Source organism: Phocoena sinus, chromosome 4, assembly GCF_008692025.1.
Source record: "Phocoena sinus isolate mPhoSin1 chromosome 4, mPhoSin1.pri, whole genome shotgun sequence".
In the NCBI taxonomy this organism is placed as follows: Eukaryota; Metazoa; Chordata; class Mammalia; order Artiodactyla; family Phocoenidae; genus Phocoena; species Phocoena sinus.
In genome coordinates this window covers 49,413,671-49,428,170 of record NC_045766.1, presented here as the reverse complement: position 1 = coordinate 49,428,170, position 14,500 = coordinate 49,413,671, and the positions used below count along the sequence as shown (strand labels likewise).

Genomic DNA, 14,500 nt, shown 5'->3' with positions numbered 1-14,500 from the left:
AAGAGTAAGGGAAGGGTCAGATAATCCTAAGAGTTTCAACCCAGCTCAACAGGAGGATGGGGCTGCCACACGAAGGTCTGGAAAGTCAGGAGCCCCCGCAATCATATGATGCTATGTGGTATGGCGTTCACATATGCTATACACCTCAACTGAGGTTTTTGAAATTTTTATTTTACACTGGGAGCCTCCTAAACGTGGTGCCCTGGGTGATGTATCAGAATGTGGGGAGAAAAAAATTAGGCCTTCCATGTATGTATATCTTTCCTCAAAAATAAAGAATTAGGACATTAGCAGGAATGGTATAGTAAGGATCCCCCCAAATCCACTCCTACATAAAAGCAACAAAAACACTAACAAAAATTGTCAAAAATCAACTTTTTCAGCACTCTGGAAATTAACCAAGGGCATGTAACAATCTGTTCATTCAAGAAAGACAGCAGAGAGCTTCCCTGGTGGCGCAGTGGTTGAGAGTCTGCCTGCCGATGCAGGGGACACGGGTTCGTGCCCCGGTCCGGGAAGATCCCACATGCCGCGGAGCGGCTGGGCCCGTGAGCCATGGCCACTGAGCCTGCGCGTCCGGAGCCTGTGCTCCGCAACGGGAGAGGCCACAACAGTGAGAGGCCCACGTACCGCAAAAAAAAAAAAAAAAAAAGACAGCAGTATCTTGGTAAAAGCAGCAAGCTTTTTAATTTGCCATATGCCCATCCCCCTCTCCTCATTTCACAGTGGCCTTGAAAACCAACTCCCCATCGCTGTGAAAGAAAACCAACAGCCTAGCAGCCACTGGAAGGAGCCAAATGGGTTTGAAGCTCCCATCCCCCAACAATTCTCAGAGAATTGTCCTAATTTCACCTATCTGACAGTTTAAAAGACTTTAAAATGGCTAGTTTAACTATGTTCAAAAAACTAAAAGCAACAAGTCTAAAGACTAAAGAGAAGTCTAAAAACAATCTCTCCCCAAATAGTATAAAAAAATAGAATTTTTAAATTTAATATTTTTATTAATTTTTTTACATAAAAAGAACCAAATACGAATTCTGTAGTTGAAAAGTATAACAACTGAAATGAAATGTGCATTGGAAGACTCAGTAGCAGATTGGAGTAGGCAGATGAATCAACAAACTTGAAGATAGGTCAATTGAGATTATCCAATCAGAGGACCAGAAAGAAAAAAGAATGCAGAAAAATGAATAGGGCATTTAGAACAGCCAAAATAATCTTGAAAAAGAACAAATTGGAGGACTCATGCTCCCAATTTCAGAACTTACTATAAACCTACAGGAATAAAACCAGTGTGGTGCTGATGTAAGGATAGACATATAGATCACAGGAATAGAACTGAGAATCCAGAAATAAACTCTTACGATTATGGTCACTTGAATTTCAACAAGGGTTCCAGGACAATTCAATGGAGGAAGAATATTCTTTTCAGCAAATGATGATGGAACAACTGTATATTCACATGCAAAACAATGAAGATGGACCTCTACCTCACACCACATACAAAAAATAAGTCAAAATGGATCAAGACCTAAAATGTAAAAACTGAAACTATAAAACTCTTAGAAGAAAACATGGGCACAAAGCATTATGACCTTGGATTAAGCACACGTTTCTTGGGTTTATAACAAAAATATAAAAATGGATAAATTGGATTTCATCAGACATAAAAGCTTTTGTGCTCCGATGGATACTATCAAGGAACTAGAAAAAAATGACAGAATGGGAGAAAATGTTTGCAAATCATATCTCTGGTAAGGGATTCATATCCTGAATATACAAAAGAACATTTACAAGTCAACAGTAAAAAAATAATCCAATTTAAAAATGGGCCAAAGATCTAAAGAGACATTTCTCCAAAGAAGATACACAAATGGCTAATAAGCTTATAAAAAGATGCTCAACATAATTAATCATTAGGGAAATTCAAATAAAAGTCACAAGATACAACTTCATATCCACTAAGATGGCTATAATTTAAAACATAACAAAGATAATGATGAGAATATGAAGATATTGGAACCCTCATATGTTGCTGCTGGTCATTCAAAATGGTGTGGGTTCTTTGGAAAGCAGTTTGGTAATTCCCTAAAAGTTAAACATAGAGTTACCATATGACTCAGCAATTCTCCATAGAATATACCCAAGAGAACTGAGAACATATGTTCACACAAAAACTTGCACATGAATATTTCTGGCAGCATTATTCACTATAGCCAAAAGGTGTAAACAACTCAAGTATCCATTAATGGGTGAATGAAGAAACAAAATGTGTATATCCATACAGTGGAATATTATTTAAATCTAAAAAGGAATGTACTGATCCATGTTACAACGTGGATGAACCTTGAAAATATTATGCTATGTGAAAAGAAGCAAGACACAAAAGGCCACATATTGTATAATTCCATTTTTATTCAATGTTTTTAATAGGCAAATCCCTGGAGGCAGGACAATAGATTAGTCATTGCCAGGGTCTGGGGAGAGAGTGGAATGGGGAGTGACTTCTAATGGGTATGACATTTCTTTTCGGAGTAATTAAAATATCTTAAAATTGGATAGTGGTGATGATTGTACAGCTTTGTGAATATACTTTAAAAAAAACACTGAATTGAATACTTTAAAGAGGTGAATTTTATGGCATATGGATTTTTAAATGACTTGGAAGTTTAAAAAAAATGAATTAAGCTTTTAGGACTACATAATTTTAAACTTATCTATTGGTGTGTGGTATTCAATAATTTTTCACTAATGGTCTCCTCAATCTAAAAAATCTTAGAAAGAACTTTGGACATAAGACATGTACATCACCAATAATAAATAATTTCAGGGACTTACCTTGTGGTCCAGTGGTAAAGAGTCCACCTTCCAATGCAGGGGACACCGGTTCGATCCCTAGTCTGGGAACTAAGATCTCACATGCCGCAGGGCAACTAAGCCCACACGCCACAACTATTGAGCTCACGCGCCTCAAAGAGAGAGCCCGCGTGCCACAAACTACAGAGCCCAACGTCTTCTGGAACTCGTGCACCACAACTAGAGAGAGAAAACCCACATGCCACAACTAGAGAGAAGCCCAAGCGCTGCAACGAAGAGACCGCGCCTTAACGAAAAGATCCTGCATGCCTCAACAAAGATTCCATGTGCCGCAACTAAGAGCCAATGCAGCTAAAAAATTAAGGAAAATAAATAAATTTTTTAAAAAAATAATAAATACTTTCAAAAGGTGTATCTAATTTTATCCAGGACATAGATTTACCAGAGTATTACCCTATCTCTATTTTCTAACAGTTGAAAATTAAACTGATATTGAATGAGTAAGGTTCTAAAAGATATATTGATTAAAAACAAAATCAGGAAAGCCATTCGGTAACAACAGTGGCTAGTAAAAATGCAAAGGTGAGGTTATAGGAGAATAAGAAGTCAGAACACGCCTATTATTTAGTTTCTCAACCATAAAAGTGTCCTGAACTTATTATAAAGCATTTTCTTTGGCTCTGGACCCTTTTCCTGCCTCTGCCTCTTCTGGGGAAAAATTGGATTTTAACATAAGTCATTTCAATGTTAAGCCCTCTTATGAAAAGAGTTCCAAGTACCCTGGGAACAAGTCAAAATCACACATCTCAGTGGGGAAAATGTTCATTGAACATGGAAGAACAGATTAATTACATAATGCCCCTTTTTGAGGTACAATGTTGTATTATTGGTTTTGTTTTTGTAAATGTATAGTGGGTTTTAAATACATGAACTAACTAATCTCTAATTGGATAGAGAGCTGTAGTTTTTAGAAATAACAAAACTGCTGCTACGAATATGTTAAAATTCCTGAAAAGAAAACCAGCTGCAATTAGTGTATGATTTTCTGATACACTAATCTTCAGGGATTTAGTGTTTAATTTAAAGCATTTCTTTACTATTTTTATAATTGTTGTGAATTATGGCATTTTAGCAGTCAATTTCGTTTAATTTAACACAAGGTCTAGAGGTATTCAATCAGGATTAGAAACGTACATATAGGAAGTGCTTGTTTAAGCAGCAAAAGCCTGTAACAACTCTTCAAGTCCTTTCACAAAGTGTCCTTATAAACATAGAGTCTATTGTATCAGACTTCTCATCTTTCGAGCTATCGATATATATGCACCAACGTTCACAACAGATATGTCCTAGGAGCCCAGATAAATCTCCAGATTCTCACATACCTCCATAACATGTAAGTTGGAACCCCTCATGATTCTTTTCTATCTGTTGCTTCTTATTAATACCTGTCATGCTCCTGGCTTTCTTATATTTTCCTCAGAAGGCACTGTTTGAGTATATCCTCACACCACAAGTTAACATCACCAACTTTGTACCTGTTACTCGTTGAGCCAGTTTCCTTCACAGAATAAAGTACAGTCAGACCTCTGTATCTGCAGGTTCCCCATCCACACATTCAACCAACCACAGATAGAAAATATTTAAAAAGGAAAAAAAAAAAAAACCCAGAAAGTTCCAAAAGGCAAAACTTGAATTTGCCATGTGCAAGCAACTATTTGCATAGCATTTACATGGTATTAGGTATTATAAGTAATCGAGAGATGATTTAAAGTGTACGGGAGGATGTGTGTAGATCATACACAAATGCTATACCATTTTATATAATGGACTTGAGTAGGGCAGATTTTGTTATCCTTGGGGGTCCTGGAAGCAGTACCCCGCGGGTACTGAGGGACGACTGTACTGGCCAAAGTAATTTCTCAATTTGATTTGTCTTCTTCTCACTAGAGTGTGTGGTGGATCCATTCACCTCATTTGACAGGCCACACGTTAATTCATCAAAATGTCTGCTTTCTGGCTTGGAACCTTTGTTTTTCTTCTGGTCCCTGTGACTGGCACTCACCCTTAGCTTTCTTCTTAAAGGTATTTTTCATAAAGAAATAAAGATTTTTTACCACTTCACAAGAGCTATTTTGGGGACTTCCCTGCTGGTGCAGTGGACAGAAATCCGCCTGCCAGTGCAGGGGATGCGGGTTTGATCCCTGGTCCGGGAAGATCCCACATGCTGCGGAGCAACTAAACCTGTGTGCCACAACTACTGAGCCTGAGCTCTAGAGCCCGCGAGCCACAACTACTGAGCCTGGGCGCCACAACTGCTGACACCCACATACCTAGAGCCCGTGCTCCACAACAAGAGAAACCACCCCAATGAGAAGCCCACGCACCGCAGTGAAGACCCAACGCAGCCAAAAATAAATAAAATTAAATCTAAAACAAAACAAAACAAAACAAAAAATCCTTAAAAGAAAAAGTTATTTTGTAGCAAGGATGAAGGAGTATGTATGGACTGTGGGCTGTGAGGCTCGCCCACTAGTTGGAGTGTTGCTGAGACTCTCCAGACCTGCTGTGGAATGGCACAAATCTGTGCCTTAGGAAATTACAAGTTATTATGTCTTAAGCTTTTCAGGCTGCTAACAGCCAGTCAGTATCGTTAATCTTTAAAAAATATTTTTAAATAATTTCAAACTTACGGAAGAATTTCCAGAACTGCCATGTACCCTTCATCCTGATTTCGCAAATGTTAATAAATTTGCCTTCTTTGCTTTATCATTCTTTCCAGATAGGTAGATAGACAGATAGACAGACAGACAGGTGGATGGGTTTTTTCCCTCTGAACCGTTTGACAATAAGTTGCAACCATGATGCTCATTTACTCCTAAATAAATGTGTGTTTCTGTGAAAAAGCAGGACATTTTTAAAGCAGCTATAGTTCAATATAGAAATTAATGAAATTAACATTGATATAATACTATTATCTTGTTTGCAGACCTTATTGAAATTTTTCCAATTGTCTTACTAATTAAGGTCCTTTATAGCAAAAGGGGGGGAAATGGTTTTTTTGTGTGTGTCCCAGGCTTCAGTCAGCAACATGTGTTGTAGGTATCTTTATTTTCCTGTAATCTGAAATAATCCCTCAATCTTTTTTTTTTTTGGAGAATGGGGGGACTTTCATGACCTTGGTATGTTTGAAGAGTACAGTTATATTTTGTAGAATAGCCCTCCGTTTCGGTATATCCATTGTTTCCTTGTGATTAGATTCAGGTTATGCGTTTTCAGCAGGAATATCACAGAAGTGATGTGCCCTTCATATACCATGTCAGGAGGAACATGGTGTTGATTTACCCAATTACTGGTTATATTAACTTTGATCATTTAGGGAAGGTGAGATCTGCCAGGTTTCTCCGCTGTAAAATTACCATTTTTCCCTTTGTAATTAAATATTTCGTGGGAAAACACTTTGAGTCTATATAGTAAATATTCTGCTTCTTATCAAACATTCACCCACTGGTTTTAGCATATATTAATGATTCTTCCTGGATCCATTATTACACTATGATTCAGTTATTATTACTATATTTCTAAATGTTGATTTTTTTAGTTCCATTGCTTCTTCTATATTTATTACTTTCTTCTAAATTTCTTAGTTGCAATTCTACTATAAGAAAGTTTTCCCTTCTTCCCCACTTAAGCATTTATTCATGTGTGGACCTATGGATTCTTATGTTATTCAGTGGGTAATAATTTTGATGATCAGCTTGCACAGATTTGACCAGTGAGGGCCTTTTTAAGCTTGCTCCTATGTGCTTTGGACATGTTCCCATCAGCCTTTTTTTCTTACTGGCACAAGAGTTCCAGACCCATCTTGTATATTCCCAGAACTAGCCCTGCAGTCAACCATTTCTCCAAGAAACCTAGGTTCTTTTAGTGGAAATTGGCATTTAGAAACCAAATTCTGGGTGCTAGATATGATCATTACTACTGGGATATTACTGCTTTAGGCCTTTTGTATACACATTATCTATTATATGTCTATCTATCTGTCTATCTATCTACCTATCCATCTATCTACCTATTATCTATCTATCTCCATACTGATACTTATAATTCCAGTCCCATGCCACAGGATTCCTTCTGTTATCTCTGATATATATACTTCCTCAATCTTAGAATACACAAAAATCTGTAGCCCATACTACTATGAAAAATAAATCTCACTAGAATTCAATATTTGTTTACAGTTCTTTTTGTCTTTAGCCTAAGAGTATATGCTCAAAAACTAGGGTTGAAAATTTACTTGGATTATGTTATTAACTTGAAATACAGTTAGGTTCATTGCTTTAATTTGTATTTCATTTTAGGCTTTTCTTTTTTTCTCTGTCTTTCTTGATTAAGTGTGTGTAACAGACTTCCAATAGTCAGAACTATACAAAAGGCATGCTTAGACAAGTGCCACTCCGCTATACTTCCTTTCAGTTTCTTCCCCATCCATCTTTTCCACCCTATTCCACTCATCCTCTATTGGTAACCAATTTTGTCAGTTTCTAAGTTATTCTTGCTGTGTTTCTTTTTGTACAAATGGGCAGATACATGTATATTTTCTTATTTCTCCCAATCTCTTTCATAAGAATAGCATACCACATATTTTCTTGTGCATTTGTTTTTTCATTTAACACTACATCCTGGAAATCACTCCGTATCAGTCCATAGCGATTTTCATTCCTTTTTAGCTCTGCATAGTCTCCCATGTATAGATTTGCCATAGTTGATTCAATCATTCTCCTCTGTATGAACATTTAGGTTGTTTTCAATATTTTTCAATTACAATTATGCAGTTGATAACTTTGTGCATATATGTTCTTATTTGTTGGAAGTGTATATTTAGGATAAGTTTCTAGAGTGGGAATGCTAGGTCAGTAGGTAAACACATAGGTGGTTTTGTTAGATATTGCCAATTACCCTCCAAGTTTGTACCAATTTGCATTCTTACCACCAGTGTAAGAGAGAGCTTGCTTCAACCCAGTCTCATCAATAGAATGTGTTATCTTACTTTTTTTTTTGCCCAATCTCATAGGTTAAAAAACGGTTTCTCACTGTGGTTTTAATTTGCATTTCTGTTATTATGAGTGAGAATGTATGTCTTTTCAAATGTATCTTTTCGTGTGTGTGAATTGTCTGTTCATGTCTTTTGCCTATTTTTCTGTCAAGACTTTGATCTTTTTCTCCCTTCAGTTTTTGAGTTCTTTATATGTTCAGAATCAGTTCTTTGTCTGTAATGTATACTGCAAATATGTTCTTCCTGTTTGTCATTTGTCTTTGCTCGTGTTTTGTGTCATGCAAATATGTTTTTTTTAATTTAGCCAACATTATTGATCTTTTATTGGCTCTAGATACTTATAAGCCTTCCCTGCACTCAGGTTACCAGGAATTCACCCTGTTTTCTTCTAACACTTGTATGGTTTCATATGCTTACATTTTCATCTCTGATTTATTTGGAGTTCTTATGATTGCTGGGAGAAATGTATATAATTTTTATCTTTTTCAAATAACTGTGCAGTTGTACTAGCACCTTTCATTTAAAAATTCTAGTCCTTTATGTAAAAAGCCCTTTTCCTAGAGATGCAGCCTTTATCATATGCAAAATTTCCATACCTACTTGGGTCTGTTTCTGGACTTCCTATTCCATTCAGTGGTTTGGCTGTCTATTTAGGTACCAGTTCTACACTGTTTTAATTATACAGACTTTATACTTTGTGTTAATATAAAATATGGGAAGGTTTATTTGTAATTGGAGGAACCTCTGTATATTACCTATGAACAGACTTCTTTCCAGTATACCTAAATTTAATAGATACACTAACGTCAGCAGTAAAATAGAAAGCATCAGTGATACATGGAAACTTCAGTAAATGAAACATGAACTACCATTGGTTCTATTAGTATGCTTCAGATTCTTTTAAAAATTTTTGTTCTCTTTCTATAAGAATCTAAGATGGTTTGATTCCACTCCATTTATTCTTAGTATCAGACTTTGCTTATCCAGGGCGATTGCTATGTGGGAGAGGGACCATAAAATCTCATGACTAACACTCATGCCAGGGTAATGAATATGGGTTGGTTTGATATGGAATGCATTTCTTCTTATCACATAAATGACCCTCACGTGATGAGAGGACAACATTTTAAAGTACAAACCTAGTACTGCTTGCTCTGAAGAAAATTCTCCGAACTCAAATGTACTTAGGATTCTTTCCTAATTTTAGTGATTTAGAAGGAGGAGTGTCATTTAATTGCCAACACTCTTACTTACCCAAAGTGTGCAAAATTTATCTGTTGCTTTGCGCTGGATATGCTGCAAAGTATGTGTACATCAGGTAGTTTGGGCTCACATCTTGCATCTGGTTTAAACAGCGGCAGGTGTCAACCAAGACAGAGGCAAATGTCACACTGAAGTCTTGGGTTATCTACTGCAGCTATACTTTTTCACTCTTCAGTAGTTGCTCACCAAATCATTAAAATAAAATGTTCATATTTGAATTTATCTTTGGACTACCTCGACATAAGGAATTCTAGAAATCACTTCAGTATGATATTTTAAAATTGCATCTCCATTCATATTAACAATATAAAACTCTTCAGAAAGCAAATATAGATCCTAGATGTATTCTGAAATTATACACACACACATACACACATATATTTTACAATCTATTCTTAACCTATTATATGGTATATTTGTTTTGAAAGACAGTAAAATTTAACGTGCCATTATTGAGCTTGGTCATATTAATTTTAGTGATTTCTTATTTAATTTACAGTCGGCAATCAGTGGATAAATTACATATCCTTCTGTGGTCTTAGAACACACGCAGAGCTTGAAGGAAACCTAGTCACTGAGCTTGTCTATGTCCACAGCAAGTTGCTAATTGCTGATGACAACACTGTTATTATTGGTAAGTACTTGGTCTCTAATTGTATTCCTTGTTAGTTGACTTACCTCATGCAACAATCTTTCTTTTTATTCCTCTAAAGCTTCCTTTGCAGTTGAAAGGGACAGTCACACAGTTATCTAAAACATTTCTGAAGCAATCTTTTTTGCTTATGTCCTGTCTAATCCCTGCTTTTATCTATGAAGTAACAGAGGCACAGAACAATCAAATGGCCATCGTGTAAATTACAGAGTCCAGAGACAGCAATTTAACCCAGCAGTGCAATAATCAGCCTGCGCTCATTAATTCTTTATTATTTCCTTATTTTTATTTTGAAGCCAAGTACCTAGATTTCTGGGCTTGGAAGGAGGAGATGTGGGGAGGGAAATGTGTCACAAATGAGTACGTCGTGGTAATTTGTACGTGCACGCATCACACCCACCTAAGCATTACCACAGATCTGAAGTTTTGCGAGAGTTAGGATCGGAAGGATATTAAAATATTGCTGCCTCTGTGCTTACCATTTTTTCCCCGGAGTCAATGTTTTGGACGTTATTAATCAGAGTGCAGAGCAGACCAGCTTTGTTGGGGGCGGGGGTGAGGTGGACATTGTGTAGTAATGATATGATGTAGTCCTAGACTAAGGTCTGCAGTCTGTTCCTGCAGTCCTCGCCCCACTGACAGATTCGGGAGAGTTACTGGTTGTACATTCTACCCAGATTAGATCTTGACCAGAGGGGTGGGTTTGCAGCTTCATTCTTGTATACACCTGAATACAAGAATACAAGCTTCATTTTCCCATCATTGAATTGGTTTGCCTTCTAATATCATGTTACACAAACACTGAAAGGCCAGGAGGAGAAATAGAGTATAAATAACCAGCCGGATAAATTAATTGACAAGGGTGGGGGGATGTTACTTAGAGATATGCTGTGTCCCACTATTGGGAATTCCACTCATCCATTTTAAATAAAATGTAGTTTCTCAGCTATAATAAGACACTTAACTATTCTTTAAGAAATTAAGTGTCATGGGGTGTTTCGAAAAATTTTGGCAGTAAATATGCCTTTTCCAGGTCTATCCTCCACTGAGAAAAGAAAAAAAATTTTCATACCTAGGAGTAATGAGACTGTCTTGTCTGGAAGATGATTTGAAAAGAAAAAGTAGTTCAGAAGCCATAAAATATATAGACCACAGTGTGGTGATACATATATATGTATATGTGTACACACACAGACATTCTTTTTTTTTTTTTGCGGTACGCGGGCCTCTCACTGCTGTGGCCTCTCCCATTGCGGAGCACAGGCTCCAGACGCGCAGCCTCAGCGGCCATGGCTCACGGGCCCAGCCGCTCCGCGGCACGTGGGATCTTCCCGGACCGGGGCACGAACCCGTGTGCCCTGCATCGGCAGGCGGACTTTCAACCACCGCGCCACCAGGGAAGCCCCAGACATTCTTTTAATACTTATCGGGCATTTAAGAAAAATATCTTGTGTCTTCAAGTTCTTGCTCAATAGGGATCAAAGCTCTTTAAGGATTTATTTCCTCCCTTACTTCCCCCAATATACAAGTTTTCTCTCATTTCCCACAAGCTATTCTGGTCTTGCTTTTCAGAAGCCAATCTCAGGATATTTTTATATTAAATTTGGCAATGACAGTAAGGAAAGGAAAAATATTGATTTTGCTGAAATGAAAAAACAAATAAAGCCAGATAAAATTCAGTTGATCTCTTCAGCAAGATTTCAGAACTCTTGAAGTAAAAATTGAGAGATGTAAATATTTTCCTTTTAAAGGTCATTTTGACCTTCAGCCTGCTTTACTTTCCATCAAGTATAAATGCAAGGTAGTTTTCAGTATCTGAGCTAACAGTTACAGATTTGTAGAGGTTTTTAGTTGACTTATTTTCTGGAAAGTTCTCTGACCCCTCAAAGGCTACAGTTTCTTTAGGCTAGCAATAACTGATCCATTTTGCACATCGTTCTTACCGACTTTCTTGAAACTGAAGATGTGGCCTTGGGCGTATGACGAGGTCTCACTTGTTAGTCTTTAGAGGCTGCACTTCTTTTTCTCCTTCCCCAAGGGCAGAACACATTTCCCCCGTGGAAAATCCACAGGTACTTTTGTTCTTTGTATCTCAGTGGAAACTCTAGGAGAAGCAGGCTTGTTATTGCTGCTCTCAGATATCTGGCCTGTTTTCATAACACAGACAGAGAACAATGTTTAAAGTTCTCAAAGAGGAACTTGAGAAGTTAGGTTGACAGTATTTTACAGGTGTTAAGCAAGTAGTTGAGAGCTTACAAGGAATTAAAGTAACCTGTGATTAGATTTTCTAACATGGCAGACTTATGCCAGAATTATTGAATAATTGACGTAAGAAAAATGACTAATGGTTTATCCTCATTTTTTTTCCTCACAAGGAAATACTTGGTTTCTCACATTGGGATCTCTTTTGTGTGTACCTTTAATTATCTCTTACCCCCGGTGGCCCTGTTGGTCCCAAAATCTGTGACCAAGTCCAATTTTCTAATTCATCTTACTGGCACTTAACAGAACTAACATTTATTTGCTTTCCTAAACAAAACAAGGCTATCCTTAAATAGAATTTAAGTCTATCCTGTTGACTAAGTGAAATGATGTTTTTTAGTATTCACTAATCCATTGCACAACACAATAGGGAGATACAAAACATGATCACACAGTGCCACTGCCCTACACAGCTCATGGGCTACAGGGGAGGCAGGTATTCTTTCCACTAAACACCAGAAACATCGGGATGGATATTGATGACCTGGTGCGAGAAGGTCCAGAGACTGTCAGCGAAGGTGGGTATGTGGGAAACTATGGAGAGAGAATGGATATCAGTACTTAAGGGGCAGGCTTGAGAGCAGCTGTTGAGAGTCTGTAGTTGAAAGGCCACCCCAGTAAAGAGTGAGTCCCGTGGGTCTCAACCCTGGCTGCATTAGGTTTGCCTGTTGGCTTTTTTTTGGTGGACTATCCTTTTTTAATTAAGCTATTATATATAGTAAATTGCATAAGTGTACAGCTTAATGAATATTCACATATGTTTACATTCATGTAACCACCACCCAGAACAAGATACAGAATATTTCCATCACTCTGACAGGTGTCTTCCTGTCTCCACTCAGTCAATCAGCCCCTAAAATGTTTTCACTGTCACCACAGAACAATTTTGAACACAGATGAGTTTCAGTTCAGGTAAATGAAACTATCATTTAGGGGGAAGATTATTCATGTCTGCAATTTACTTTCAAATAGATTCCCCCCCCTCCCCAGCCGAAGAGGGATTAATTGATAGGTGAAGGGATGGAGTGGTATTAGGGGAAAATATTAATGCCTGGTTCCTACTTCCAGAAATTCTGACTCATTGGTCTGGTTTGAGACCCAGGCATCAAGGTTTTTTTGTTTTTGTTTTGGCACCAATATCTTTTGAAAGCTTCCTAGGTGATGCCGCTGTGGAGTCAAGCTGAGAACTCCCAAACTGGAGGCACAGGGAACACAAGTGGGTAGAAAGTACTGAGTAGCCCACTGACGCTCAATTGAAGAATCAGTTTTCCTTTAAAACAAGTAAGCTAGAACAGGGTAGAGTTTGTGTGTTAGTTGTCTATTACTGCTGTAACAAATGACCACAAACTTACTGGTTCAAATCAGCACAAATGTATTATCTAACCATTCTATAGGTTAGAAGTTCAACATGGGTCTCACTGGGCTAAAATCAGGGTATCAGCAGGGCTGTGTTCCCTTCTGGAGGCTCTAAAGATGAATCCATTTCCCTGCCTTTTCCAGCTTCTCCGGGCTGCCCACATTCCTTGGTTCATGCCTCCCTTCTTCCATCTTTGAAGGCAGCAATGTTAGATCTCTCTGAAAGTTCTCAAAGTGTCAACCCATTCTTCTGTAAGCGCATCTCTCTCTGAATCCCCTTTACTTTTAAAGACTCTTGTGATTATCCTGGGCCCACCTGAATAATCCAGGATAATCCCCTTATTTTTAAGGTCAGCTGATTAGCACCCTTAATTCCACCTCCACCTGCAGCCTTAATTCCCCTTTGCCATGTAATATAACATATTCACAGGCTTTGGGAATTAGGACATAGTCATCTTTGGGAGCCATTATTCTGCCTACCACAGAAGAATTCACAATTTCTCAAACAGGACATTTTAAAAAAGTAAAACCACAAAGGAAATGACAGATAAATCCAACTATATTAAAATTCAGAACTTTATTCATTAAAAGATGCTATAAATAGAATAAAAAGATAAACCACAAACTGAAAAAAGGTATTTGCAATACAGTTAATATTCAAAACATATGAAGAACTCCTTAAATCAATAAGGAAAGACAGTATCCGAAGAAAGATGGGCAAAGGAACTGTATAGGAATGTCCCCAAAGAGGACATACCTGAAGCCCATAAGTATATGAAACATGTTCATCCTCATTAATATAATAATGAGACAAAGAACAGGTTTTCAAAATACCAATTGGCAAAAATTTTAAATTGGGCAATCCATGGGCTTCCCTGGTGGCGCAGTGGTTGAGAGTCCACCTGCCGGTGCAGGGGACACGGGTTCGTGCCCCGGTCCGGGAGGATCCCACATGCTGCAGAGCGACTGGGCCCATGAGCCATGGCCGCCGAGCCTGCGCGTCCAGAGCCTGTGCTCCGCAGCAGGAGAAGCCACAGCAGTGAGAGGCCCGCGTACCACCAAAAAAAAATGGACAATCCAAGTATTGACGACACTGA

General features: G+C 37.9%; 1 protein-coding gene across 9 annotated transcripts in view; it reads left to right on the top strand.

Annotated features, from left to right (window-relative positions):
* The window catches only part of PLD1 (phospholipase D1), a 206,841-nt gene that overhangs the window by 172,311 nt on the left and 20,030 nt on the right, over positions 1 to 14,500 (top strand). For all 9 annotated transcript variants that reach the window (XR_004349783.1, XM_032631636.1, XM_032631637.1 and 6 more), the window contains one exon: positions 9,633 to 9,767. Coding sequence is in view for 8 of the 9 variants with exons in the window: in XM_032631636.1 (XP_032487527.1) it covers positions 9,633 to 9,767 (135 nt within the window). In the remaining variant the exon portion in view is untranslated. The remainder of the gene's footprint in view (positions 1 to 9,632; positions 9,768 to 14,500) is intronic.